Below are 27,120 nucleotides of genomic sequence, written 5' to 3' on the forward strand. Positions count from 1 at the left end.
TGACATCTAAACTAAACTATATAACTGGCATGAAATCTCAACTTCATTGCTAGATAGGTCTCTCAGTAATCCTGAACCTTCTCTCTACTTTTTCAGCCTGCAGTACATGGACCCGAAAAGAATTGTGTGAACAAATGAACAAAGCACTACCATGCATGGGAGAAGCCACTGATCTTTTGTTCTTTGTGAGACAGTGCTTTATGAAGTCTCTCTAAAAATCTCCTGACTTGGGAGGAGATAGTACCTGAAAGGCAAAGTTCCTATTCAGTGATGCACAGATAGTTTCTTCACCTTCTTTGAAGACTTGCGTAATACATAAAGATATGAAGACGCAAATTTGTAGTACATGTGCACTATATGAGACTGACTTCTTAAAATAACAGATTAAAGACACTTTTGTTGGGTTATTTGTATGATTTCCTATCTGTTAAGTTAGCCTTGGTTTATTTCCTTTTTGTCTTAGTAGCCAGGTACTGACTTACATCAACCAGGTTTTTCCTTTTTAAAAGAGAAGATTCCAATTCTCAGCACTACAAGAACTGCAGTGATTGAAACAAAGCATCAAATATTGAGAAAACTTATGGATTATGATTTCAGTGTTCTACTAGTTAATGAAAACTTATAAATGGGTATGTGTGCCTCAATTCTATGGAAGAGCAAGAAAAGCATAGAATATGATGGGTGTGCAACAACTTGAAAATTTAACAAGTATCTCGCTCTTATAGGCAAATATACACGAGTGTGTATAGGTCAACAGCTAGTGAAATCTCAAAAGCCAGAGTAGTGGCCAAATGAGATTTCTAGTTGGAACTTCACTGCCTGGTTTACCTCGCTCCTCCTACAATGAATAAAACCATTAAACTATACAAAAACAGTTAAGTACATATTCAATCTTAACCTATGCAAATTCACCATTCAGCTTTGTTTGGTACAAAATTCAGATTGCCTAGACATTGTTATTGCTTGACATCCAGGCTAATGTGCTGGTGGAAGTGTGTTTTCCTTCATGCATATCGGGAGGGATGATTTTTGGTGATATTCTCCCCACTTCTTCTGCAGGTACATGTGCCTCCTGAAAACTATGCCAGGCTGTGAGACCCTCAGGCACATGTTTTTAGAAGGCCTAGATGGCTGCAGAGGTAAAGAGCGAAAGATGTTCCCCGCCCCCTTGTATGACAAAATGCACATTTCTAGTGTGCAATGCTAGTCTGGATGTCAGCCATTATTATGAAGCACAGAGTACATGCAGACCTGCCTATAAACGTTCCCTGCTTCTGCAGCTTTCCCAAAGCTACCTTGATCCACAAGCCACTAAAGGTCTTAACTACACTTTATATACCAGTGATTCCCTAGGGGAAAGTTGCTTTGGGGAAAGAAAGGGCAAGGAACTGATTAGTTATTGTGTGTGTATTTATAAAAGGGAAAACGCGAGTGTATTCTGTCTGGTGTCCCAGATGTGTCTGCTTCTCCAAGCTGCTTAAATTCTCTGGGTATCAATGGCGCTGAATCACAAGTGTAAGAAGACTGAATTTTGTGTACTATAAAGCACTTAGTACAGTTTCTGTTCTACGGAAACAATAAATGCTAAAGATCATTAAACAGGTGGACACAGCTGAAAAACAAACACCCATGAGATAAACTGTTTGACTTCTTTGTGACCATAAAAATAAGTCCTAAGATGATTACACTATTGTATGTTTAGCTACATCATCTAGTATCTGTATCTAGATACAGTATCTAGTTATTAACTATGCCCCAAGTTCTTTCAATATTGCATTGGATGAACCTAATCTGGCTACATCTAAACACATTAAATTAGCAATAGCAATAGCACTTACATTTATATACCGCTTTATAGCCGGAGCTCTCTAAGCGGTTTACAATGATTTAGCATATTGCCCCCAACATTCTGGGTACTCATTTTACCGACCTCGGGAGGATGGAAGGCTGAGTCAACCTTGAGCCCCTGGTCAGGATCGAACTTGTAACCTTCTGGTTACAGGGCGGCAGTTTTACCACTGCGCCACCAGGGGCTCTCCACTGCACCACCAAATTGGTGTGCCAACCAGTCAGAAAGACATCTACCCAATTCTTACACCCAAGCCAAGGTGGGATTTAAGTGTAGGGATGGCATAGGTGGCCCTGGTGAGGACTGGCAGCCCACTTAGTGGTGCCCATTCCCCGCCCGTGGTGGCCTCCCTGTGGAGCAGCCTGGGGCTGGCTACCTTGCTGTCGCTGCTGTGTGTGCAGCAAGGAGCACCCTGTGTGAAGCGGGGAGAGGAGAGACACAAGGAGCAGGGGTGGGGTTTGTTGCTGGGTGCCTATTCTGGTGGAAGCTGCACATGGGTTCTTGGAACCCGTGTGCACAATGACAGCTCTGCCTCATTCCCTGTATGCACAGAAAACATTTGACTGACTTCAATGGAATTGTCTGTAGCAGGCTCTTTAGACTTGTTGTATAATCTCTAAAACTGGCACCACTGGAATCAATTCCAATTCCATTCATATAGCCAGCACTATGAGACAGGGCTGCCTGTTACCCTCTGCTTTAGCACTGCTACATTGTACAATTAGTAACTTCTTACTTTTCAATCTTGAAACATGTTTTAGTCCTGATTAAATTTAAACATTCTGGTGCTCTCTCTAACTATAACAAAGAGCCAAATCTAATGCTTTAACAACTGCCATTTGACTCCATTGCTGTTTGAAATTTTAAATGGCTATATTAAATACTTAGGATACTATTTAATAGCACATCTCAAAATGAACACAGTTCTGGAGGAGTAGAAGATCTGTCCAAATTTGAACAGATGGGTTGCACTTCCCATTATTTTATGTGGTAGAATAGATACAATGAAAACTGAATGTAATTCCACACATAAGATCTGGAGTGTAATCTGTTGTATCCATAAGTAATGGGTTCTGCGCCTGCGCAGGGACCACACGGATCGATTAGCTAGCTCCTCGCGCTGGCCCAAACTGCCACGCACGTGACCATGCTTTCGTCATCTTAGGCAGTTTGGGCGCGCCTCTTTCAGTTTCTGTTTGACCGCCGTTGCGTCAACACCTCGGATTGTTAAGCTCCTCAGATTTACTATTTGGACTTGGATAACTACTTGGACCGGACAACGACAAAGATTTGGACTTGATTTTGGACTGGATAAGGACTTGGCATTGGAAATTCTTTGTACTGAGCATAAAAACGATATTTTTTTCCCGCCCCTCGGGGCGATGGCGGAGGCCGCTAGACCAAGACTACTTTCAAATGTTGCTCTGAGTGCCGTGTGAAACTACCATCAACGGACACTCATGATGCTTGTTTGATTTGTTTGGGGGAGCAACATAATACATCGGCTTGTAAAATATGCTCCTCGTTCTCCAAACGCTAAAGAATCGGGCGCTACACTTACACGCGGCCCTTTATGATGATGTACTTCGTCCCCCAACACCGAGGCCCATGACGCCAAGAGCCTCGACATCAGAACCCTCAATACCGTATCCCACGGTGTCAACCTCGACATCGAAGCTGATGGTGTCGAAGCCTACAGCACCTCTGGTGGACTCTGCTAGTCAGCAGTCGAAAGCCGCCGTGGTTCAGGATTTTAAGCAACCAGAGGAGGTCGAAAGGAAGCAGCACCGCCACAAGAAGTACAAGTGCATCTCGTCTTTAGAGGGCGACACGGATAACTCTCCACCCAGGAAACAAAACAAGACCAAAAACCGAAGTGCAACCCCTTCTCCAACTAATTTGCAGTCCGACTCAGAGTGGGACACTACGTTGAAGAGAAGACCTTACCTGTGGGTGTTGGAGTCTGAGTTGGAGGGGGAACATTCCGCCACTGTATCAACATTGAAGTCGATGTCGAGGCCGGGTGATACTGAGCTTGACGGCCACTACGATACCGATGTTGGTGCCTACATCGATGCCGACAATTACAGGATCCGGTGACGCAGGAAGTCGGGAGTTGGCGTTGTGGGGCAATACAACTTACACCCGCCCATACTCCTATTATGTCTCCTGCGCTGACCCCTCAGAGGGAGTACCGGACGGAGGAATTTTTGGACTCTGGAGAGACGGCAGCGCAAGCTCAGGTACTGCCTAGGATGAAGACTGACTTGTTAACTCTGTTAGACTCTACTGATACCACGCCGTCTGGTTCTACTTTTCATGGTTTTTCAGGAGTAGAGATGGAGCAGACAACGTTGCAGCCAGCACCGAAGACGCCGTCAATGTCACCGATACTGACGGTTTTGGTACCAATAGCTTCAGTACCAAGGACTCCGGTGTCGGGAGAGCAACATCTGGTATCGGCAGCCACTAGCCCTATAAGCCTGTTGGATCCTCAAACCACTGATCAGGCTACATTGACACGGCCGTTACCATTATTTGTCTGACCCTCAATGCTACAATGGAGTTCACCAATGCTTGGGGACTCCGCGGTACATACCCAGAGGGCACATACCTGTGGTTTCCAACATGCCCAATCTGTAGTGTACCCAGGAGACTACGCTGAATATAAAATTTGGAAGGCTCAACAGGGGAATAGACTACAACCCCCCCCCCCTGCTTGCCAGGAGGCTACCAGACCAATTACTACTGTTTCTATGGCATGCCAGACTACTACGGCCGCCACAGGCTTAGTTCAGCGGGATCAAGCACGGGAATCTATCGTGACCACACATTCTCAAGCACCAAGAGTACGGGTGCATGCTGTCCCTGATTTGCCTTTAGCGCCAGAGTCAGGAAATGCAGATTCATCAGATACTGCTGATACAGATGATGAGAGCTCTACCACCCCACTGGACCCTATAGAACCAGAACTACCAGCTGATGTGCCTCGTAAGGTTTATGCAACTTCCAGTTTGGCAATTAAAATCGCCAATTCTGCTTGTTTAGCAAGATATGGACACCACCTCTGGGATGTGCTCTTTCAGGACTCTGCTGCAATGTCACCACAGGAGTACCAGGAGAACTTTAGAAAAATGTATGAGAAGACCACAGTGGTGACTAGACACCTACTGAGTACCTTTAAGCATGCCGTGGAAACGGAGTCTCATGCGATGACCACGGCTGTCGCTTTGCACCGACATGCATGGCTGCGCTCCACGGGCCTACAGCAGGATATGCGAGATAGAGTTGAGCACCTACCGTTTGATGGAAAAGGGCTGTTCACTGAAACCACAGATACAACAATGCAGTCCTTGAAACAATCAAAGGTTACGGCAAAGACCTTTATGGCCACAAGTACAAGTGGGCAAGGTCCGCGCAATCGATCGGGTTACAGACAGGACAAGAGAGAATATAAGAGGCAGTATAAGCCATACCAACGTAACAAGTCCTATGGCCAGCGACAAAAAGGCCAAAAGCAGATTAAGGAACAAAATAGTCTCTTTGATGGTCAAGCCCACCTACTTCCACCTTACCCAGCAACACAAGACTCAGCGCCCGAGGCCCAAAACAACGGCCTTGTGATTGCCAACATCTCCATCAAGTTGGCAAGCCATGCTCAAGCATGGCACAACATAACACCAGATTGCTGGGTGCTGACAATTATAAGGTCTGGCTACGCGATAGAGTTCAAAACTTTGCCACCTTTTCAGGGTATAAAGCATACCAGACCAACCCAGGTACTTCTAGAAGAGGTGCAAGTGTTGTTGAAAAAACAGGTAATAGTACAGGTGAAGTGGGTGGACAGAATGCGGGGATTTTATTTCCAAATCCCCAAGAAGGATGGAGGCATACGTGTAATAATGGACTTGAGGGACTTGAATTGTTATGTGGACAACAGGAAATTCAGAATGATAACTTTGTAAGGAATTCTACACCTCCCGGTGCAGGAGGAGTGGGCGGCAACTCTAGATCTAAAAGACGCGTATTTTCACGTAGGAATTGGCGAACACCATCGAAAATACTTAAGGTTCACAGTTGGAGATACAGCATACCAATATGTAGTGCTACCGTTCGGCCTCTCCACAGCGCCACGTATATTCACGAAGGTGATGGCGGCGGTGATAGCATTCCTAAGGACAGACGGGGTGATTATGTATCCCTTTCTAGACAACTGGCTGCTGGTCAACGTCACGGAAGAAGGGTTACGTTCGCATCCGATATGTGCTACGTCTCCTGGAGGACTTAGGCATCACAGTGAATCTAAAAAAGTCAAGATTGGAACCACAAAAACGTGTGAGTTATATAGGTGCAGAGCTGGATATGCAGGAAAAGAGGGCTTACCTGCCAGAAAGCAGGTACAGGCAGATCAGAGAGCTAGTTCTTCTATTTCAGCGCTTGCCCTGCCAACCGGCGGAATTAGTGCAGCGCCTACTAGGGCTCATGGCGTCCTGCAATACGACGGTGCACAATACACGTCTTCATTTGCAGCTGCTTCAGGGCTGGTTCCTCAGCAACTTTCGGCCGAATATAGACAGTCAACAGATGCTGCTTACGCTTCCGAAGCCCGTGTTGAAATCCTTGGACTGGTGGACGGTGTCTGCCAATCTGTTGGCGGGAGTTCCGTATCAATCCCTAACACCCACGTGCGGACTGACAACAGATGCCTCCCTATGGGGGTGGGGTGCACATTGTCAGTGCCATCAGATACAGGGGAAAATGGACAAAAATGCAAAAATGGAGCTATATAAACTATCTTGAGCTCTATGCAGTTTTCCTAGCACTGAAAGCATTCCAGCTGCTGCTGCAAGGAAGAGTAGTGCAAGTCTATCTGGACAACACCACGGCGATTGCGTACTTGAACAAACGGTGGGGGGGGGGGGAACTGTGTCGCACTCTCTCTGTCAGTTGAGTCAAAAACTTTGGATGTGGTGTATTGCTCACTCGATAGTCCCAATGGCCTTGCATATAAAAGGGGTGGACAATGTGCAAGCGGACGGACTCAGTTGAACGTTGCTTCACGGCCAACGTCACGAGTGGGAACTCAATATGATCTATCTGAAGGATATATTCGAGACCTGGGGCTGGCCAAAGATAGACCTCTTTGAGACTGCTGCGAACAAAAAGCGTCAGACATACTGCTCACGTGCAGGAATAGGCAGGCAGTCGTTGGGAGACGTGTTTCAGCTCAAATGGAGCACAGGACTTTACTATCTGTTTCCACCACAGCCTCTATTGACACGAGTGGTATCTCAAATACTCAGGGATGCCACGAAGGGCATCTTAGTCACTCCATGGTGGCCTAGACAGCAGTGGTTCCTGGTACTGTTGCATCTGTCGGGAGGAGTGTTTCGGAGACTACCAAACAGACCAGACTTGCTAACGCGATGCAAAGGGGCAATTTGGCACCCGCAGGTCGAAATCTTGAAGTTGACTGTGTGGCGAATAAATGATTAAAGAAGATATTATTGAATAATCGGAGGGAGTCCACGAGGCAAAATTACACGAAGAAATGGCATTGTTTCAAGATGTATGCCAGGCATCATGGTTTCTTCCCTAGGAAAGCCCACAGTCGAGTAGATCCTACTTTACCTAACGACACTGAAGATGTCTGGTCTGGCGAACACATCTTTGAAAGTTCATTTGGCAGCATTTTCATCGGAACACAGGGGTTGGGGGATACAACAGTATTTTCCCATCCGCAGTGCAAGAAATTCCTAAAGGGTCTCAATAATTTGTATCCACCTGTAAGGCGGCCACCTCAACAATGGGATTTGATGTTGGTACTATGTGCCTTAGTGAAGCATCCATTTGAGCTGATGGCGAAAGCTTCACTGCGGCTACAGACATTGAAAACTGTGTTCTTGGTGGCTATCACCACGGCAAGGAGAGTTAGTGAACTAGCGGCCCGTACACACAAATATTCCCTAGCAAGGTAGTCATGCGGGTAGACCCTAGATTCCGACCTAAGATTTCAACAGATTTTCATATTAATGCTGACATAGTTCTGCCCACCTTCTTTCAGAATCCAGACACATAGTTGGAGAGGACAATGCACATGCTGGATGTGCGGCGTGCTCTGCTGTACTACCTGCAGGCTACGCACCAAGTGTGCGGCACGAATAGGTTGTTTGTGATGTACACAGGGAAGTCTAAGGGCCAACCAGTTACGAGACAAAGGCTGTCGCACTGGGTTGTACAATTGATCAGGTTGGCGTACACTGAACAAGGGCAATCCCTGCCTGAAGCCATAACTGCTCATGCTACTAGGGCATACGCATCATCGGCTGCGAACTTAGCAGGCATTTCAATGGCAGACATTTGTAAGGCAGCCACATGGTCATCTGACCAGCCATTCATTAAACACTATGCTATTGATTTGAGACAAACGAAGGAGATTTCGGACGCGGAGTCCTGAAGCATATCCTACCATGATCTTGATGGAACTTGTAAGCCCACTGCCTGGGATTATTTCTCAGCTGGCTAATCACCCATTACTTATGGATACAACGAATTACACTCCAGATAAACAGGTTGCTTACCTGTAACAGATGATCTGGAGGTAATCCGTTGTATTCATAAGACCTGCCCGACCTCCCTGCAAGGATGGAAAAGCTGGGTATGGTTATATATATTTCTAATTCACATGCAAGCAACTGCCGGTCTGCCAGAAACTGAAAGAGGCGTGCCCAAACTGCCTAAGATAACGAAAGCACGGTCACGTGCATGGCAGTTTGGGCCAGCACGAGGAGCTAGCTAATCGATCCGTGAGGTCCCTGCGCAGGCGCAGAACCCATTACTTATGAATACAACGGATTATCTCCAGATCATCTGTTATAGGTAAGCAACCTGTTTTTATGCCTGTCTGCCCTAATCCTCCATTTTATTTTAAGACCTGGGGAAATGTTGAGAACTGCTAAGTTATAATCACCAGTTCAATTTGGGGGCTTCAGCCTCCCCAATATAGTCAATACTAGAAGGTTCACATGTGTTAAACTGTCTGGTATTCAGTATTGGTTATCGGCGGCAGAGGTTAAAGTGCCTTTGCCTCCAGCAACCAATACTGCAAAGATGGGGGTGGGGGATTACAAAATTTCTCCAACAGGTTTGGCTTTCAAGTCTGCAACTAAATTTATAATCTTTATAACCTTGAGACAAAAATTCAGACATAGATTTGGACCTGCATGGTTTGCCAATTCAGATGTACAGTTAGGCCTTTTCAGTGGAAAGCAGCTCTACACTCAAAAGGATCAGTTGATTAGATCTCAGACTGTGATTTGTGAGATTTTCCTTTTATCCTATTGGTCCCCTACTCATTTTCTTGGGTGTAGTCTGACCTTCTGAGTGCAAGTGCAGTCATTATGAACCCATTTGTACAAATCTCGTCCATGTGCACTGGACATGTCCTAAATTTTCAATTTTGGTGTGATCTAGATAATGACAATCTAACCTTGGCTTCACACTGGCTTTTTCTTTTAACCACTTGATTTTGGGCACTTTGACAGTTCGCCATATTGAATTTGACATGTTTGTTTAGCATAAATACAAAAATCCCTCTCCATATGCACCTCTTGATCAATGGGTAGAGGATATGGTTGAGTTTAATACGACAAAAAATGAATTGCATGTTTTCCATTCATACAGTTTGGCAGGCACTGTTGACTTGTTTCAATATTAAAACATATGCTTGTCCCCTGGCTTCAGGTTGACCTGTCCCATTCCTTTTCTTTGTCCTTTAGATCTGCTTTTTGTTTGTTCTGTGTTTTCTTATTTGGTTATTCCCTCATGTCTTAAAGGTGAAGGGTGATCCAAGGGTTAGTCCAAGGAGTGTTTTAGTAATCTGGGGAGATTCCCCACCCCCCACCCAATATGTAGTTTCAAAATCAGTTTGCAAATACAGTCAGCTCTGAGTGTGCTCTTCAGAGATGAAGCATTTCAATTAATACTGTTACAGTGAAGATGCAAGAACTCTGTAAAAATGGGCCATTTGGAGAAGTGGTTCCTATAATATATAACAGACTGCCTGTGGAGCAAGCAGATTCATGCTAGCACAAGTTGTCCACTTAGTTGCACTAAAAACTGACTTTAATGCAATTGTAATACAAATATTCCCATTAACAAATGAAGTATACTGCAGATGCACCACTGTTGCACAACATCCTTCCACAAGTGGTTCACTGCTCTGGATGTTGGCCACTATTCTCCTGAGTGGAGAATAACTTACATGTTTTAAGCAGAAAGAGTTACTGGTGCCTCATATACCTTTCTGGCACATCGGAAAGAGAAGAGTTGCAGTTTCTAATAAGTGAAAGCCCACCAGCAAGGTGTAAAAATGAGAGCTTGCATTCCTCCATGAGAGGAATTTTAAAGCTTATTTTACTGTATTACATAAGTGTATTTTACATAATACATCTATGCTTGCAGGCTCCTTGCCCAGAATTGCTGCTTCAGTGCCTATAAAGGCTTGAAGCAATTATTTTCAACAAGGTACATCTCACTATCAGTGACACTGATGGTACTCAGTGGTGTCTGTGCAGGAGGACTGTTAATTTGAATGGGACTTGGGTGAGCCCCCAATTTCTCTTGATTGCACTCTTACTGCCTATGGTTTCAGAGGAGAAGAGCTTCGCTTCTCCTCCTCTCTACAAGCTATGCTGCAGAGGATAGGGCCCTGCAATTTAGGAATTGGATTAGGATAACCTTACTCAAAACTACCAGAGGTGAAATCCTACCAGATTAATCTCTTTTTATTACTTAGTGGATTGTGGGAATGGCTTGGGTGTGGGGTGTGTGTGTGTGACTTTTTTCAGCAAAGCATTTGGCAAGGTTCCTGCTGGGATTTTGGTTAGCAAACTGTTCAAATGTGGACTAGATGATGATACTGTTGGTTGGATTTCCAACTGATTAGGGACTTGTACCCAAAGTGCTCATCAATGGCTCCTCCTCAAACTGGAGGGAGACTGAGGAGTGCTGCATGGCTCCCTCTGCTACATTTCAGCGTTTTTCTCTAATTTTGAATGAAAGAGTTGAGAGAATCTTCAAAGCTGCAGATGAGACAAAACTCAGAGGTGTAGCTAATACTTTGGAAGATGAGAATAAAGCTCAAAATGACCTTGACAAAAATGGAAAACTGGGCTGAAACTAATGCAATGAAATTCAACTCTGACAAATGCAAACTTCTGCACTTGGGCAAAAAAAAAAGCAAGCACAGGTATAGGATAGGAGATATCAGGCTTGATTCCAGTACATGTGAAAAGCATCTTGTTGTTAGTCTATAGCAAAATGAACATAAATCAGCAATGTGATGCAGTTGCTAAAAAAGCAAATGCAATTTTAGCCTGCATTAATGGAACCATAGTTCCCAAGTAATGAAAGGTAATTATTCTGCATACTCTGACCTCACCTGGAGTACTTTTAAGTTCTGGGCACTGCACTTTAAAAGGGACAAACTGGAACTGTTTCAGAGGATTGATGGTCTGTGATGGACCAAGATCCTGGAAAACAAGCCTTCTGAAGCAGGCTGGAGAAAAGAAGACAATGTTGCATCTGAGGAAGAGAAGGCTGAGAGGGGAATGTGATGGCACTCTTCAAATACCTGAAGGGCTGTTGCACAGAAGAGGGCAAAGACTCATTCTTTGCTGCCTCAGGGGGCAGAATGGAATCTAATGGATTTAAGTTAGAGAGGGCTAGATTTCAGCTGAACCTTCGGAGAAACTTCTTAATGATAACAGCAGTCCAACAATGGAACCACCAATGTGGTGGGCTCTAACTCTCTCACTGGAGGTTTCTAGGCAGAGGCTTGACAGCTCTCTGTTAGATGCTCCAGCTCTGGATTTCCTGCATTGAGCAGGTTGGACTAGATGGCCTAAAAAGCCCTCCAACTCTCCGACTATAGATGGTGATCAACATTTCAAAATGTTGTTTCTTGAATCCTAATGTTAATCACCTGTGCAATTCATGTATGATCAACTATAAATACCAAGTTCTTTTTTTTTAAGGCAGCAATCTTCAGATTGTGCAAATGCAAAGTACCCATACTATTCCATTCACAGATACTGCATATTCTAATGATTTGTCAGCAATCATCGCTGAAGAGCAAGAACTAATTCTGGTAAGTAATTCATTTGTCATACAGCGCTTTTTCCTTTAATGTCCATCTTGATGCTAGCTTCAGACTGCTTGTTCATCTGCTCTTCTGTAAAAGTGATGTAAGAATACACCAGGCTTCCAGCAATACTGCAGAAAATAGGATTTTTATATTAAAATGCATATTTTGAACTCTCAATTTTCGTCAAATTATAGTAAATAACTTAATTTTGCAATATAATTGGTCCGCATTTTTATGTGCTACTAAATACTAGAAGGGAAAATAGGGGATGTTCCCATAAGTAGGAAATGCACCAGATAACTGGTAAATAGAATCATTATTACCTTCTTTTTAGAACAGTTTGTGTGATTAAGTAGAAAAAGAAAACTACAGGATTATGATGATGGTGACATCTGTTACTTGCTGCCTTTAGCCCTGTTCAGACATTGTGTTATGAATGTATAGATATCTGTACACTCATTGTGTGAAGGACTGTACAGATATTTGTACACTTGTGCGAATGACTATATGCATTTTTTAAATGAGCCTGGGTACAGGTCCCTCAAATGCATGGTATAGATAAAAGATGTACTGCTATACCAGAGTTCAGCATAACATGTGAATAACTGTAGCTGTGTACAGATCTGTAGCTGTATACACTATAAACTGGTATGAATGTTGAATATCATGTGAATAGGGCTTCTCTTTCTCTCTAGGATTCACTTCTGCATTTCATCACACTGAAGAAAACCCCCTCATTTTGGTGTCTGATGACATGATAATGCTAGGTAGGCCATCACCGAATAGGACATTCTAGGTTCCCTTGAACATTTCATGATTGTTTTGACTATCAATGAGGACTGCTTAATTGATATTTCACTGATATCCCAATTCTAGTTTGATCCCACACGAGCATCTGTTTCCCATGGTTTGGATTCTCACTTCCTTAGTGTGCATATCCAGAGATGATATACTCAAAGTATATTATGAAAATTTGTGTGTGTGGTTATGAACTCTCTCTCATTATCTTCCCATGGAACTGTTCAGTCTTCCACCATGTTTGTCTGGAAAAGTGGCCTCCTAATGGATAAGCCTATTTAAAGAATCAGTTTTGTTCTGAATAGAATTGGAATTGAGAAACTCATAATAAGCAGAAAGGGGGAAATTGTATGCAGTGGCTGACTTGATATGCAGGGATACATCCATGGAAATAGCCCTGTGGCGCCACAAGAGGGCTGGAGCTTTACCATGCTCCAGCCTTGTTCTGTATACAGCAGCAATGGAGAAAGAAGCAAGACTTGATTTTTGCTTCTCTACACAACTGCAGTTTTCACTTCCAAGAATGTGCTCATGAAGGCTGGCAAACAAGAACAGATGCTCATGTAGGGGCATCAGACTAGAACTGGAACAAATATTGTAACTTGAGGAGTGAACTTACTGATTGATTTGACTACTGTTAGGTTCCAGGAAGCCTAGAATGTCCTATTAGGTGGTGGCTTAGCATTTCATCTGACAGGAAAATCAGGGTTCCTTGATTCCTAGCCTGGCAGACTCACAGGTAGGGATTCCACCCCCCCCCCCGCCCGCCACCTAAACTACATTTGTCCTGTGCTGTACAACAAACAGAATGTACACAAAATTTACTACTATCTAGTTGATACGTATATTGTTCTAGTTGCTCTTGAGTACATATGTTTAGTTTCATGTATACCTTTTTAAAATAAAACTAGAGTTACAGAAATCTCTATTTGAACAATTATAACTAAAACAGCAAAACTTAAGAATTTCATTTTCCATACTAAACTACCTATCGGGTCCAAAACTGGCTTGCTTAATTTGCACATTTTTAAAAAGGACATTAGTTTCATTTCACTTACCTAATATTTAACCCTACAAAGTTTGTCCATGTGAAAATATAATCTCCTCCAAAGAACATTCCTATGTAGGTTATCAATATGTTCTGGAAAGAAAAACATGATTTAGCTATTTTATGCAGAGTATTTATCTTAAATACTCTGATTTTTACCCAAGAGCGTGGGGTGAGGAGCAGGAGGAATACTGGTCTTAATTGATTTTAATATTTTAATGTTTTATGGAATTAACTTTTGGAAACCAACTTGGGATAGGTTTTATGAAAGGCAGTATATACATCGAACAAGAAATATTGCCAAGGGTTTTTTTTTTTTTTAAATCAAAATTAGAGAGTTGCCTCATTATGATCTGTAATCTACTGGTTTTTGATGCAGTGCTACTAAAATATTTTTCTGAAAGTAATTGGAATGTCTGCAAAAGAACACATTAATTAGCCCGAGAGCACTGCCAACCTTCCAGTATTCAGGTGTCATTCTTCCTCCCCTTTCAACACACAGCTCAAACTGTCTCATGAGCACTCAGGGCACAAGCTCTTCTAAACATGGCATTTACCAAATTCTATGCATTTGCAGTGCATAGAAAAGATATGTATGAAAATTGCACATTGTGGCTAGAACTTCAGGTTCTGAACACTTACAATGTTGGGCATTACAATTATTTGGCAGATTTGAAGAGCTTACCTTAATACAACCAACTATTGTAGTTGTGAGGGGAGAGTTATACTGAGTGCAAAGTACTGTAGAATACATCAGAATAAACCTGCAAAGAAGAAACTTGCCATTTGACAATGCATTTTATACAGTACAGGAGTGAGAAGAAGGAATTGACCAATGTCTGATAGGCTACTTAGTGTCTGCTGGTTTTTGTAATTCTAGCAAAGAATACTCAACTAGGTACGCCTAGACAAGCAAGGCACTTGGTTTTTAAGTGAAAGTGCATACTTAAGTGATTGCAACTGTGTCAAGTCAACACAAGTTAACGCTTGAATAAGAGGACCTGCATTTTAAGTTCACACCATTTTTACCAAAGTAGAGTGCAGAACAGTAATACTGATAACTAGAATTTTGCATCACCACTTTTTGCTAATAGAGCAGTCTCAGAGTTCAAACATGAAGTCCTTAGGATATGAATAATCCTGAGGTGTCAAGCCTCTTCTGTTTGTTGACAGAAGGAGCCAAAAATCCAAACTTCATATGGTTAAGAAAACAATGTTTTTTTTTCCTTGTAAGAAACAGCAGGAAACACAGCTTAAAGTATCCTTACCCCATTACACATGAGAGTGAAAACTGTATAAGGAAGAGGGTGTCTGCCCAGCCTTTGTATTCTATTGCCTGAAAATAAATAAATAAACATTTTAAAAGCAAAAATTACAGAAGAGAATTGTCATTTAATACTTTGCATAAATAAAGCCTGAAGCTACTTTATGAAAGTATGATGTGAATTCATACCCAAAACAAGGTTTAGTTCTCTTATAACAATATTGAAATTTTCACATTTTTGGCAAAAGATAAATGATGTTGAAATTTGGTCCTTGCAGCTTGTTCTAAAGAGAAAAGGAATGCAAAAGCGGTAGTTTCAGTGATGAAGCATCCAATACTGGAAAGCAAGCATATATCATTCAATAAATATCCCATCCTGAATGATCCTTTTGATGCATGAAACTGAATGCATCACTAAGAAGAAGCAAACAGGTAAAAATTTAAATTACAATACTTTTGTGTACAAACCAAATACAAAAGGGAGAAGTCAATATCTTCAAGCAAATGCATAAACATAGCAGTGGCATGAACTAGTCATGAAACCTGACTTTATAAAATGTCTTCACAGTATTTTATATGAAACAAGGTATTATGCAAACGTATTCCTAAAATTTTCAGTTGCCTCTGCAATGAAAATGTATCCACATCAGCTACAAGCAGCAAATCATTTGAACTATAAAGTGCAACAGAGTTATATGAAACTCTTAGAGAACTACACAACCTGCAATGTAAAACATTAATGGGCAATATTCTCAATTATACTTTGGCCACATATAGGACACATTGTACAGGTGGCAAAATAAACTTGTGCATTTCTTCTCAAAAACTATGGGCCAGAGCAGAAATGTTGAAAAGGGTTTTTGGGTGGGGGGCGGTCTACCTTTTGAACAATGTGTTTTCCCTTTTGGATAGCCAGAACATGTGCTTCAATAGAAAGCATCTCTATCTCTATATATAATTCTCTAAGGCGTACCTGTGGCTAATCCTGTGTGTGGCAGCTCTCATGAGAATTTCTGAGCAGAAGCACCGTGGTGATTGGGCAGTGGAGATTCCATATGCAGATAGGGATGAGGAGCCTGTGATGCTTAAGGTCAGTTGGAATGCAACTGTTACTGGTTGGAAGATGTTCTTGACTGTAGAGGAGAAGAATCTATCTATATGGATAGTGGGCAGGGGTCTGTGAAGAGAGGGGTCGTAAGGGAGGAAAGAGCCCCTTCAGGAGAAGGAGGCTGCTGTTGTGTGAAACAAGCTGAACAAGATCTGTTAACTCAGGATGGGGGAGAGAGAAGTGGAGTAAGAAAGACAGGTGAAGAGCGAGTGGAGGAGGGAGAGAGAGGGGGGGAAAGGGAGGGGAAGAGAGAAAGAAGGATGAGGGATGGGCCTGAGGGGAATGAGTGGCCATGGCAGCAGCAAGTCTACCACTGCTGCTGTTTGAGGCTACTGTGACGATTGGCGGAGGGAGGGAGGCAGGAAGGCAAGGGACGGGCCTGGGCCAGTCAGCCACCCAAGGGGAACGAGCAGCTATGGCAGTGGTGGCAGCTAGGAAGGACCCAGTCAACCGCTGCTGCTGCTCCTGTGGGGAGGAACACGAGTGGGGCTCAGGTGAGGAGGTCTCTGGGGATAGGGGGCTGCAGCTTGACCAATAGCTGCCACAACACTGGAGCAATGACTAAGGGGGGTGAAGGGGGTGGAAGCAACGGGATGGAGGAGGAGCAGGAGTGCAGCTCAGGTGAGGGTGGAGAGATCTGAGGTGAGGAGGGATGTGGCAGGGGGTGAGGGGAGCAATCAAGTACTAGTGTGCAGATGCTCTGCGCAGGTTAAGCTAGTTTCTTTTAATCTATAAGCTGTCATGATCCAGAATCTTGATTCATTTTCTTCCAGTAAGAATTCATAAGAGTATAGGAAGCTGCCATATACTGAGTCAGACCATAGGTCTATCTTGCTCAGTATTTACTACACAGACTGGCAGCAGCTTCTCCAAGGTTGCAAGCAGGTATCTCTCTCAGCCCTATCTTGGAGATGCCAGAGAAGGAACTTGGAACCTAGATGCTCTTCCCAGAGAGGCTCCATCCCCTATGGGGAATATCTTACAGTACTCATACTTCTAATCTCCCTTTCATATGCAACCAGGGAAGACACTGCTTAGCTAAGGGGACAGGTCATGCTTGTTACCACAAGACCAGTTCAACTCAATTCTGACCACATCTTATGTTAAAACTGTATTTCTCCTAAGTTGCTTACAGGTTTTCCACTACTCCCTGATAGCTTCAGATGCTGCATAAGCTATCCTAGACCTTACAGTTATGTTTCACCAGTAAACAATCTTCATCACCTGTGACACATTGACAGAAACCATATTTAATGATCTTTAAGTTATCTGCTCAAAACATGCCAAAATGGTATCCTGGACTGTAACTGTACTCCCTATGCATGACCATTTGGGGGATCTTCAGCACTTTGTTTCCTGCAATTAGTTGCTCCACTTGATGTTCTTGGAACCTTGGGTGACTTGTTCTACTGCAAACCCTAGGACTTGCAAAGTAACACACCCGAATCCCCCTGGGTTTGTGAATGTATATGCCCCTTGAAACACCAACACAGTTTCCATTGTAACAATACTTCCATTGCAGATTTTCAAAGCTTAATTTGAAAAAGTTTCAAACAACCTTAAGAAGATGCCTCAAAATTCCTTGACATATCAAAGGCAACCGTTTCAGCTGACAAGATTTTCAGTTTTCTTGCTATTAACATTTGATCCTTTGACCATTAAATTTATTTTAATCGTCTGATTTCAGTAACTTCCAAATTTATCCAAAATACCTTGTGTGTAATTGCTTTCTCCCTTAGATGGAATGTATGCATTGACTGAATACAGATGCCTCATTTCTTCACTTAAGGAGAATTTTTAAAATGCAAGACACAAATCCAAGGTAAAGTTTAGCCAGAAAACATCATTGATCTCCAGTAAGATCAATATAACTAAGCCTCTTTTAGACTGGCCCCTTTCTTCTGCTTTCTTAGCACTCTATATAAGAATTAGTCTTGTTTTAAAAACAACAACAAAACACCACACAAATCAACTCTGATTATGCACCTAGCAGGCCTATGATTGGAAAATGCCAAATAGGGCATATAAAGTTAATATTGATCAAAAACATTTGATCACCCTATTACAAGGGTTCTCAAACTGAAGTCTCCAGATATTTAACTACAACGCCCATCATCCCTAGCTACAATTCCTGTGGCTAGAGATGGGATTTGTAGTCCAACATCTAAAGATCCCAGTTTGAGAACCCGTGTCCTATTAGATTCCACAAGAGCACGTTCAGTAATAGTAACATTTCTCTCCTAGGTTTGTTTAGTGGGTCTGAATGATTTGTTTGAGCCAGAGAGATACATTAAGGGACATTTCGGACAAGATTGTCCCTAAACAGCCTTCTCTGTTGCCACCCCAAAACTATGGAATGCGCTCCCTGCTGAAATAAGAGCTTCCCCATCTCTGACAACTTCTAGAAAGTTTCTAAAGACACATGTATTCATCCAAGCTTTTTAACTAGACTTGTGATTTTAATTTCTGTTTTAAGTTGCTGTAAACAACCCAGAGATAGGAACATAGAAAGCTGCCATATACAGAGTCAGACCATTGGTCTATCTAGCTCAGTATTGTCTTCATAGACTGGCAGCTGCTTCTCTAAGGTTGCAGGCAGGAATCTCTCCCAGCCCGATCTTGGAGAAGCCAGGGAGGAAACTTGGAACCTTCTGCTCTTCCCAGAGCGGCTCCATCCCCTGAGGGGAATATCTTACAGTGCTCACACATAAAGTCTCCCATTCATATGCAACCAAGATGGACCCTGCTTAGCTAAGGGGACGAGTCATGCTTGCTACCACAAGACCAGCTCTCCTTTCCATTTAATGTTAATGGAAGTTTGGGGCAGTGTGCAAATATAAGTATATTAAATAAAAATACAGTCAATTAATATATTTTATTATTAAATATTTATACTCCACCCCTCCAGGGTGGCTCACAAGACTAATAAAATTAACCAAATAAAACGTTAAAAATCCAAGCTAAAACCACAATCAGAATTAATAGTTTAAGTTTGTTTTAAATTAAGTTATTTAAGAAGTTAAACTGAGAATTATAAAAACAGGTGAAACATTTAAAAGCCTCTTTAAAAAGGAGTGTTTAGTTTTTTAAAAATACAGAGGGAGGAAGCATGATGATGCTCTTCAGGGAGGGAGTTTCAAAGCAAAGGGGCCACAATCAAAAAGGCTCTTCGGCCTATCATTTGGTGATATGATCACCAGAATGATTGCTTCTGCAACAGTTATCTTTTCTGTACAGCTCCACTGGAGCAACTATATATACAATTACATATCAGTACTACCATGATTACTCAACTATAAACTCATCCCGAGTCAGTTAAAATCAGAAGGGAAGGGAAGGAATGGGCCTTACCTAAACGCACAGCTGTGTTTAGAACCAAGTAAGATTCTTTTTTTATACGAGTAGCTAGCATGAATGGCTCTGAAGAATCTGCTGCAACAGAACTAAGACACAGGGATTTTATATATAATAGCTATATGTAATGATAGCATAACCTTCATAATGAAGTAACAGAAGTAATGAATGTAGAAGTAATGAAGTCAGCTCTGCTGAGCTTAGGGAGACGAAGCAGACCAAAAGACGCTTGGCATGTTGTTGGAGGAAAACTGGTGCCGAAAATGACCAAATGTGATTACTTGCTCATATTCGGGAATATTCTAGGACGATAAGAATGGAGAAGTCTCACTTTTTCTCCGCTCTTATCATATCTTGTCCAGCGGCCTTATTATCCGCTCCCTTCTTATGACAGTGGATCCGGCAGATGTTCAATCTGGCCACTGTGATCAATTTGCTTGATTCTTTGCTGATAAAGTCACCTGCCTTCAGCTAGAGCTGGACTCTACTTCCATAGGATCCAATCAGCTAGAGGAGATTCTGCCTTGTGACGTTACATGGGACACCTTTGAGTTGGTTGAGAATATGGACACAATTCTTTCGGGTATGGGTGTGGCAACATGTTGCTTGGACCCTTGCCCTCCCTGGCTGGTTAGAATAGCTGGTGGGAATGTTAATTCCTGGCTACAGGAGTTGGTTAACTCCTCGTTACATGAGGGTTTTGTGCCAGCAGCCCTTAAAAAAGCAATAGTTCGCTCTCACTTGAAGAAACCCTCCCTGGACCCTGAGGTCCTTGACAACTATAGACTGATCTCCAACCTTCCTTTTTTTAGCGAAGGTGTTAGAGACGTATGTGCCCAGCTCGAGAGGGTCTTGGAAGAAACTAGCTATCTCAATTCTTATCAGTCGGGTTTCAGGCCTTGGCACAGCACAAAGACAGCACTGGTTGCTCTGGTAGATAACCACCTTTAGGACGTTGACAAGGGTAGTGTCCCTCTCTTGGTCCTTTTAGATCTCTCAGCGGCTTTTGACACTATCGATCATGCTATCCTTCTTGACCGCCTGTGTGGGTTGGGTATCGGGGGCACTGTCTTACAGTGGTTCCATTCTTACCTTAGCGGATGTGTCCAGTCAGTATGCATTGAGGACAGCTGCTCTGACCCATGATCACTCCTTTATGGAGTTCCCCAGGGTTCAGTTCTTGCCCCTGACCTTTTTAACATCTATATAAAGCCGCTAGGTCAGGTCACTTCTCAGTTTGAGGTGAGATTTCATCAATATGCTGATGATACTCAGCTGTATATTGCCATCCCAGACCATTCTGAGGACACTGTTTCTGTGCTTACTCGATGCCTGGAAGCTGTTAAGGTCTAGATGAATCAAAACAAGCTCAGACTGAATCCCACTAAGACTGAACTACTTTTATTCAGCCCTCGTACCGGCCAACAGCTGGATGTGAACCTTGTTGTAGATGGGGTGGCGCTGCCCCCAAAGGAGCTTGTTTGGGATTTGGGGGTCCTTTTGGACTCACGCCTCCTGCTTGAACAGCAGGTGGAGGCTGCAGCCAGAAGTCCTTTTGCCCATCTTCATCTGGTTCGCCAATTAGGCCCTTACCTTGACCGGCAGGCATTAATGACAGTGACCCATGCCCTTGTTATCTCCTGCTTAGATTACTGTAACGCTCTCTATCTAGGGCTACCTTGAGGACGATCAGAAAGCTACAACAGGTCCAGAATGCAGCAGCTCGCCTATTCATGGGTGCCAGAAAATATGACAGGGTAACACCTCTCCTGCAATCATTACACTGGTTGCCTATTCTATTCCAAGTTCAATTTAAGGTCCTGGTTCTGACCTTCAAAGCCTTGCAGGGCTTGGCACCTGTCTACCTACAGACCCACCTCTCCCATTCAGTTACATCCCGTCCCGTTAGATCATCTCAGATGGCCCTCTTGTCAGTCCCTGATATCCGAGAGATTCGGGGCTCTTGGACTCACGAAAGGGCCTTTTCGGTTGCTGACCCACTTCTTTGGAACTCTCCCTTCCAGATTCATTTAGCCCCTACCTTACTGATCTTCAAATCTCTATTAAAGACTTTTCTTTTTCGCCAGGCTTTTGCCCTGTAGTTTACCTATTTGTTTTTTGTTAGTTACTTTAGTTTTTAATTTAGAATGTAATTTTTAATGTTTTTGTGCACTGCCCAGAGTCTTCAGAGTGGGCAGTATATAAAATGTTTCTAATAAATAAATAAATATTTGCACTGTGGGGTATTCCAGTGCTGTCAACAATTTACTGTTTATCAGAGATGTGCTTTTCCAAGGCTTAAATGTCTGGGCTACTAACCAATCTATCTTGTTGAACCCTAAGGTTTTTTTAAAAAAACCTTAGCTGTCCATGTGTGGGGATAACCTCCCCTTCCTCATATTTCATAATTTGCACTGCATTATCAACACCAATGCAGATTTTAAAAAATATTATGTATTTAAAAAGTGAAGAGGCCTAAACTCGAAAGGAAGTACATTCAGCAAAGTCAATAATTTCCCAGCCTGGTCAATTTTGAGCTTCCTGGATGTTCAACAGAGAGGTCTTTATTCGCCTTCACTGCCAAGAGTTTGCTACAGGAGAAGAAAGTAAGTTTATTCCAAAAAAAAAAAAAAAAATTGGTAGCATAAGATATGTGAACACTCTGTGAATGCAAATTTGAGCATCTAGCACAGTGCTGGTATTCTATTCCCCATTTTGTTGGTGCATGCATTTCTAAAACAAGCACTTTTCAGAGATATAAACACTGAGATGCTCTTTTAGATCTCAAAAGTTGCTTCGTACAAGTCGCCTCTGAAGGCCCAACCACACACAACATTAATCTCAACTTTGTCCTGTGGTTTTTCATTGCAGTTGTTAAAAATGAGCCATTGGGAGCTCCATAATCAAGAATGTAACAAGAGACTTTAACCCTTTCTCTCCACCATGGTCTTTATCTGAGTCAGGGCCTCACCTCACCCCAGGCTGCTATTTAAGCTGGGAGGAAAGCTCCCACTGACAGCAATGGAAGTTTTCCTCTCAGGACAAGACTACAGTGGAGGAAATGGGTTAAAGCCTCTCACAGTAGCCAATATTCAACCCAAAAAAGGACAAATGATGTGACTGTTGCATGTGGTTTGGCCCTTAGCTTGATGGCTGGAGAAAGTTATTCGACTAACAGTGATCTAAGCAAACCTTTGTAAAAAGGAACATTTACTCATGTCTTTATCACTAGTGTTAGGCATGCCAGCTTTGCTTTATAAATGTTACAGACATTAATATCCTGACAGCCTTATCAGTAGTTCAGCAACAATAGCAAGGAAATGTTACATGTTGCATTTCCACTTAGTATATCCCTATAAAAAAGCATCAGAAGATCAGTTATGTTTCCTCAGTTTTGATAGCTTGCACATACTTTGTTTCCTGGGGCAACATGTCTTTAGCTCACATATACACAAGCTAAGAGATAAAAAAGTTCTTTCTATAAGAGCAGGAAGACCAGAAGTTGAGAAGCTAGTGAGCAATGGGGTCACTAAATGAGCCCATTAAATGGGTGAAATTAAATGAGCACAGGCACATGAACATGCTGGTAAAAATAACCCACTATGAATGCCTGAAATTAAGCCATTCCATATAACAAGTGTGCAACAGTCCAACTAGGTTGCTACGTTCCCTCTTCATGGTATTCATAGACTCTACAGCTGCACCGCTTCTATAAAGAAGATGAGCAATAAGGGGGTGGAGAGCAGTGGGGTTCATGGATACCGTGGCTGTGTGGCAAGGGTTCTTAGAGGCTACACTGTGATCGCAAGCAACTACTGCATAATTGCAGTGCATTGCCACTGCAGTTCATACACAGACTTTTTCCTGTTGTCACTATACTGTGGTGTGCTTATAAGCGCAATGAGAGCAAGCACAAAGGCAGTGGCAGCAAAACTAGCAGAACCTTGGCATCAATATCTCATGGCACAATTCCACTGAAATCTATTTCATTGTAAGAGACCTTCCAACTGCTTCCCAAGTCTCAGAATTGTTATGACATTACCAGTTATTCCTTGAAGAATTGTGTTTCTTTACTAGCAACCAAATTTCATCAATGGCAAATGGTTAGACTACTGTATCACATAGATTACAATGTACAATTCCATTTTAAGAAAATAATGCGTAAAACTGGATTAAATTGTTGCTGTACAGATACATCTCAAACACGCACACACAAACACGTTTTGATTAAAGCTTCCATTTGAGATCAACAACCATACTTACCTTTTGCACATCTCCTGTAAAACAAGCAATGGCCACGGTAGGTAGAATCATGAATAGTGCATTGTAATAAAGGAGGCCATATTTTCCCAATTCCTGTGAATAAGAAAAAAAAAGTCATTTTTCTTGGCTGAAATATAAAGCCTTATATGGAGAACTACACAAAACAAGGCCTCACCAGTCCTCTCCAAACATCCTAAGTTTTTCCAGTCAGAATCCTTGGACATAAAGCAGCTTCATGTTCTCCCCATGGTCATCCACAATAACACAAAGTTAGTTTTGCCAGCTACATCTAATCATTCATATTTTATATTCCTAATACATTAAACAATATTTTTATTGAATTAACAATCAAAGACTTTTTTACTTCCTCACCCTGCCTACCTCTAGACCAACACAAAAAATAGGGAAAGATATTCTTTGTCCATAAGGAGTTCAATACTGATTCGGTACAATTCTGGTTCCTTATTAACTGTGGTTAGTAAGTTGGAGGTCAGCCTTGGAAATACATATCACCTCTCTACAACCTCTTCCACTAGCATTAGATTGATGATCTGCATCAATGTTAGCCAAGGTTTGCCTTAGATCACTGAATTTAGAATAAGGGAAATCCTGGTTATTTATTTATTAAAAATTTCTTGTTTACCACCTCCTCCAAAGACTCTAGGTGGTGAATAACAACAATAGCAATAATTTTTTTTTTTTAAGGGCAAAAGCCTGGCGAAAAAGATGGGTCTTAAGAAGGGCCTTAAAAGCCACTGAAGGGACTGAACGAATCGGGGGGGGGGTTGGTTTCCAAAGAGGGGTGGCCACAGTGAAGGCCCTCCTATGGGCCTAGACACCACACACTGCGCCAGGGCCCAGGTGACTAAGGAGGGCCAACTGAGAAGACCTCACAGGACGGGATACAACTGGCTGAGAGAAGAGATCCCGGAGATATACAGGTGCTAAGCCCGTAAGGGTTTTGTAGATGAGAACCTGCACTTTGAATTGGTCCCAGAAGCGAATGGGCAACCAGTGCAGTGACCATAAAAGAGGTGTAACACTATCAAATCTATGGCCACCCATGAGGCGGTGGGCCACTGCATTTTGGACTAGTTGAAGCTTCCGAATCATTTTCAAAGGCAACTCTAGGAAGAGTATGTTATAGTAATCCAAGCAAGAGGTAACAAAGGCATGAGTTACTGTTGCCAGGGCCAGCTGGATGAGAAAAGGCCAAAACTGGAGAACCAGCCAAAGCTGGCCAAAGGCATCCCTGGCTACAGCCTCCACCTGCTGTTCAGGCAAGAGCTGCGAGTCCAGAAAGATCCCCAGATCACCAACTGCCTCTCTCAAGGGAAGCACAACCCCATCAAGAAATAAACGCACAAACGGTAATTGGCCAGATCGCAAACTGAACAAAAGCAACTCTGTCTTGGAGGGATGAAGCATGAGCTTGTTTTGGCCCATCCAGGTCCTGACAGCCTCTAGGCACTGAGCTAGTACATGAACGGCATCATTTGTTTGGCCAGGGATAGAGATATGAAGCTGAGTATCATCAGCATATTGATGAAAACTTACCCCAAACTGACGGATGACCAGATCCAGCAGGTTCATGTAGATGTTAAAGAGAATGGGAGCAAGGACCGAGCTCTGCAGAATCCCATAAGGGGCCAGGGCACAGAACACTCACCCTCAATCGACTGTGACTGGAATTGCCCAGTGAGATAGGATGAGAACCACTGAAGAACAGTGCCTCCAAGGCCCAGCCCACTTAGGCGTTCTAGAAGGATAGCATGGTTGATGGTATTGAAAGTTGCTGAGAGATCAAAGAGAACCAAGAGAGGTGTGCTTCCCTCATCAAGGTCACAATTTAGGTCATCCAACAGGGCAATCAATGCTGTTTCAGTGCTGTGCTGCAGCCTGAAACCCAACTGGCAAGGGTCCAGAAAATCAGTTTTCTCCAGGACTCTCATCAACTGAGCACAAACCACCTTCTTATCAAGAAAAGGAAGATTGGAGATCAGATGATAGTTATCCGGATTGTCAGGCTCAAGAGAAGGCTTCTTCAGGAGAGGGTAGCCCACCGCCTTTTTCAGGACTGATGGAACAAACCCCTCTCAAAGAGAAGAATTAATGTCTCCTGAAGTCAGGAAAGAACATTCCCCCTCGCAGCCCTAACGAGCCAGGAGGGACAAGGGTCCAGACTAGAGGTCGCTGTGCCCATGTTGGCAAGAATCCTGTCCATGTCATTAGCCTCAACAAGCTCAAAAGGTATCCCAGATAGTATCACAAGACCTAGCCTCTATTACCTCAACGGATACCAAGCAATTGGAGTCCAACTCCGACTGAAGGCAAGCAACTTTATCAGTGAAAAACCTGGCAAACATGTCACAGTGGCCAGATGCAAGATCACCAGAATCATCCCTTCCCAGCAAAGAATGGGTGATTCGGAGAAGGGCCGCCGGACGGGAATCCGCTGATGCAATAAGTGTGGAGAAATGAGCAGATTTCGCTGCCCTTATCGCTACTGTATACTCCTGAACACAGCGAAGCAACCGTGCTCAGTCGGCTTCTGTCTTAGTTAGTATTCCTCCAGCAGCACTCTAGGCGTCTTTTGATTCACTTCATCTCTCGAAGTTCCTCAGAGAACCAAGGAAGTCAAGATCCACGAGCCCTAAGCAGCCACTTAGAAGCAATCTTGTCAAGCGAGGTTTGTATTTGCTACAACTTGCATTTATTAAAACCGAATGCTTAACGAGGGATAAAGGTGGAGGGGCAACCTGATCATGAGGGATGGAACATTCCCCCCCAAGTTGGCTCCTAATTTCCTAGCCAGAGCTTGCAAGAAGCCAGTGTTATCTTTCTAGTGGCCCACAACCTTTTGTACTCATTTAAAGTGTGATACCATTATATCATCTCTCTAATAGTGGTATACTATCGTATTTTGCAAGCGTACTCTGGCCCAGCTCTTGATATTTCCATCATAAACTTTTGTCTGTTGCCACACAGTACTAAGTCTTAGAATCTGATTATGATATTAAAATATTTATCTGACAGGGAGGCATACTACTTGCATGTGTTTAAACTTCTTTGCAACCAATTTCCTGTCTGCCAATTTCACTTTGTGGTTAAAATAATACATGAAGAGTAGTCATCATGTGACAGAGAAGAATACTGGTAGAACATGGGTTTTAAAAATATGCTACTTATCTCAAGGAGACAAACAACACCTGAGGTTGGCCACTGATGGAAACAGAATACTGGATTAGATTAACCTTGGTCTGATCCAGCATAGCAAATCTTATGGTCT

General features: G+C 42.8%; 1 protein-coding gene across 1 annotated transcript in view; it reads right to left on the minus strand.

Annotated features, from left to right (window-relative positions):
• Positions 1-9,471: 9,471 nt before the first annotated feature.
• Positions 9,472-27,120, minus strand: part of SLC35D1 (solute carrier family 35 member D1) — a 32,655-nt gene continuing 15,006 nt past the window's right edge. Inside the window, exons 8-12 of the mRNA XM_053242457.1 lie at positions 23,832-23,924; positions 15,111-15,178; positions 14,528-14,606; positions 13,853-13,935; positions 9,472-12,124 (exon numbers count right to left, since the gene is read on the minus strand). Of these exons, the coding sequence (XP_053098432.1) occupies positions 12,016-12,124; positions 13,853-13,935; positions 14,528-14,606; positions 15,111-15,178; positions 23,832-23,924 (432 nt within the window). The 3' untranslated portion in view covers positions 9,472-12,015. The remainder of the gene's footprint in view (positions 12,125-13,852; positions 13,936-14,527; positions 14,607-15,110; positions 15,179-23,831; positions 23,925-27,120) is intronic.

This window comes from Hemicordylus capensis, chromosome 4 (genome assembly GCF_027244095.1).
Source record: "Hemicordylus capensis ecotype Gifberg chromosome 4, rHemCap1.1.pri, whole genome shotgun sequence".
In the NCBI taxonomy this organism is placed as follows: domain Eukaryota; kingdom Metazoa; phylum Chordata; class Lepidosauria; order Squamata; family Cordylidae; genus Hemicordylus; species Hemicordylus capensis.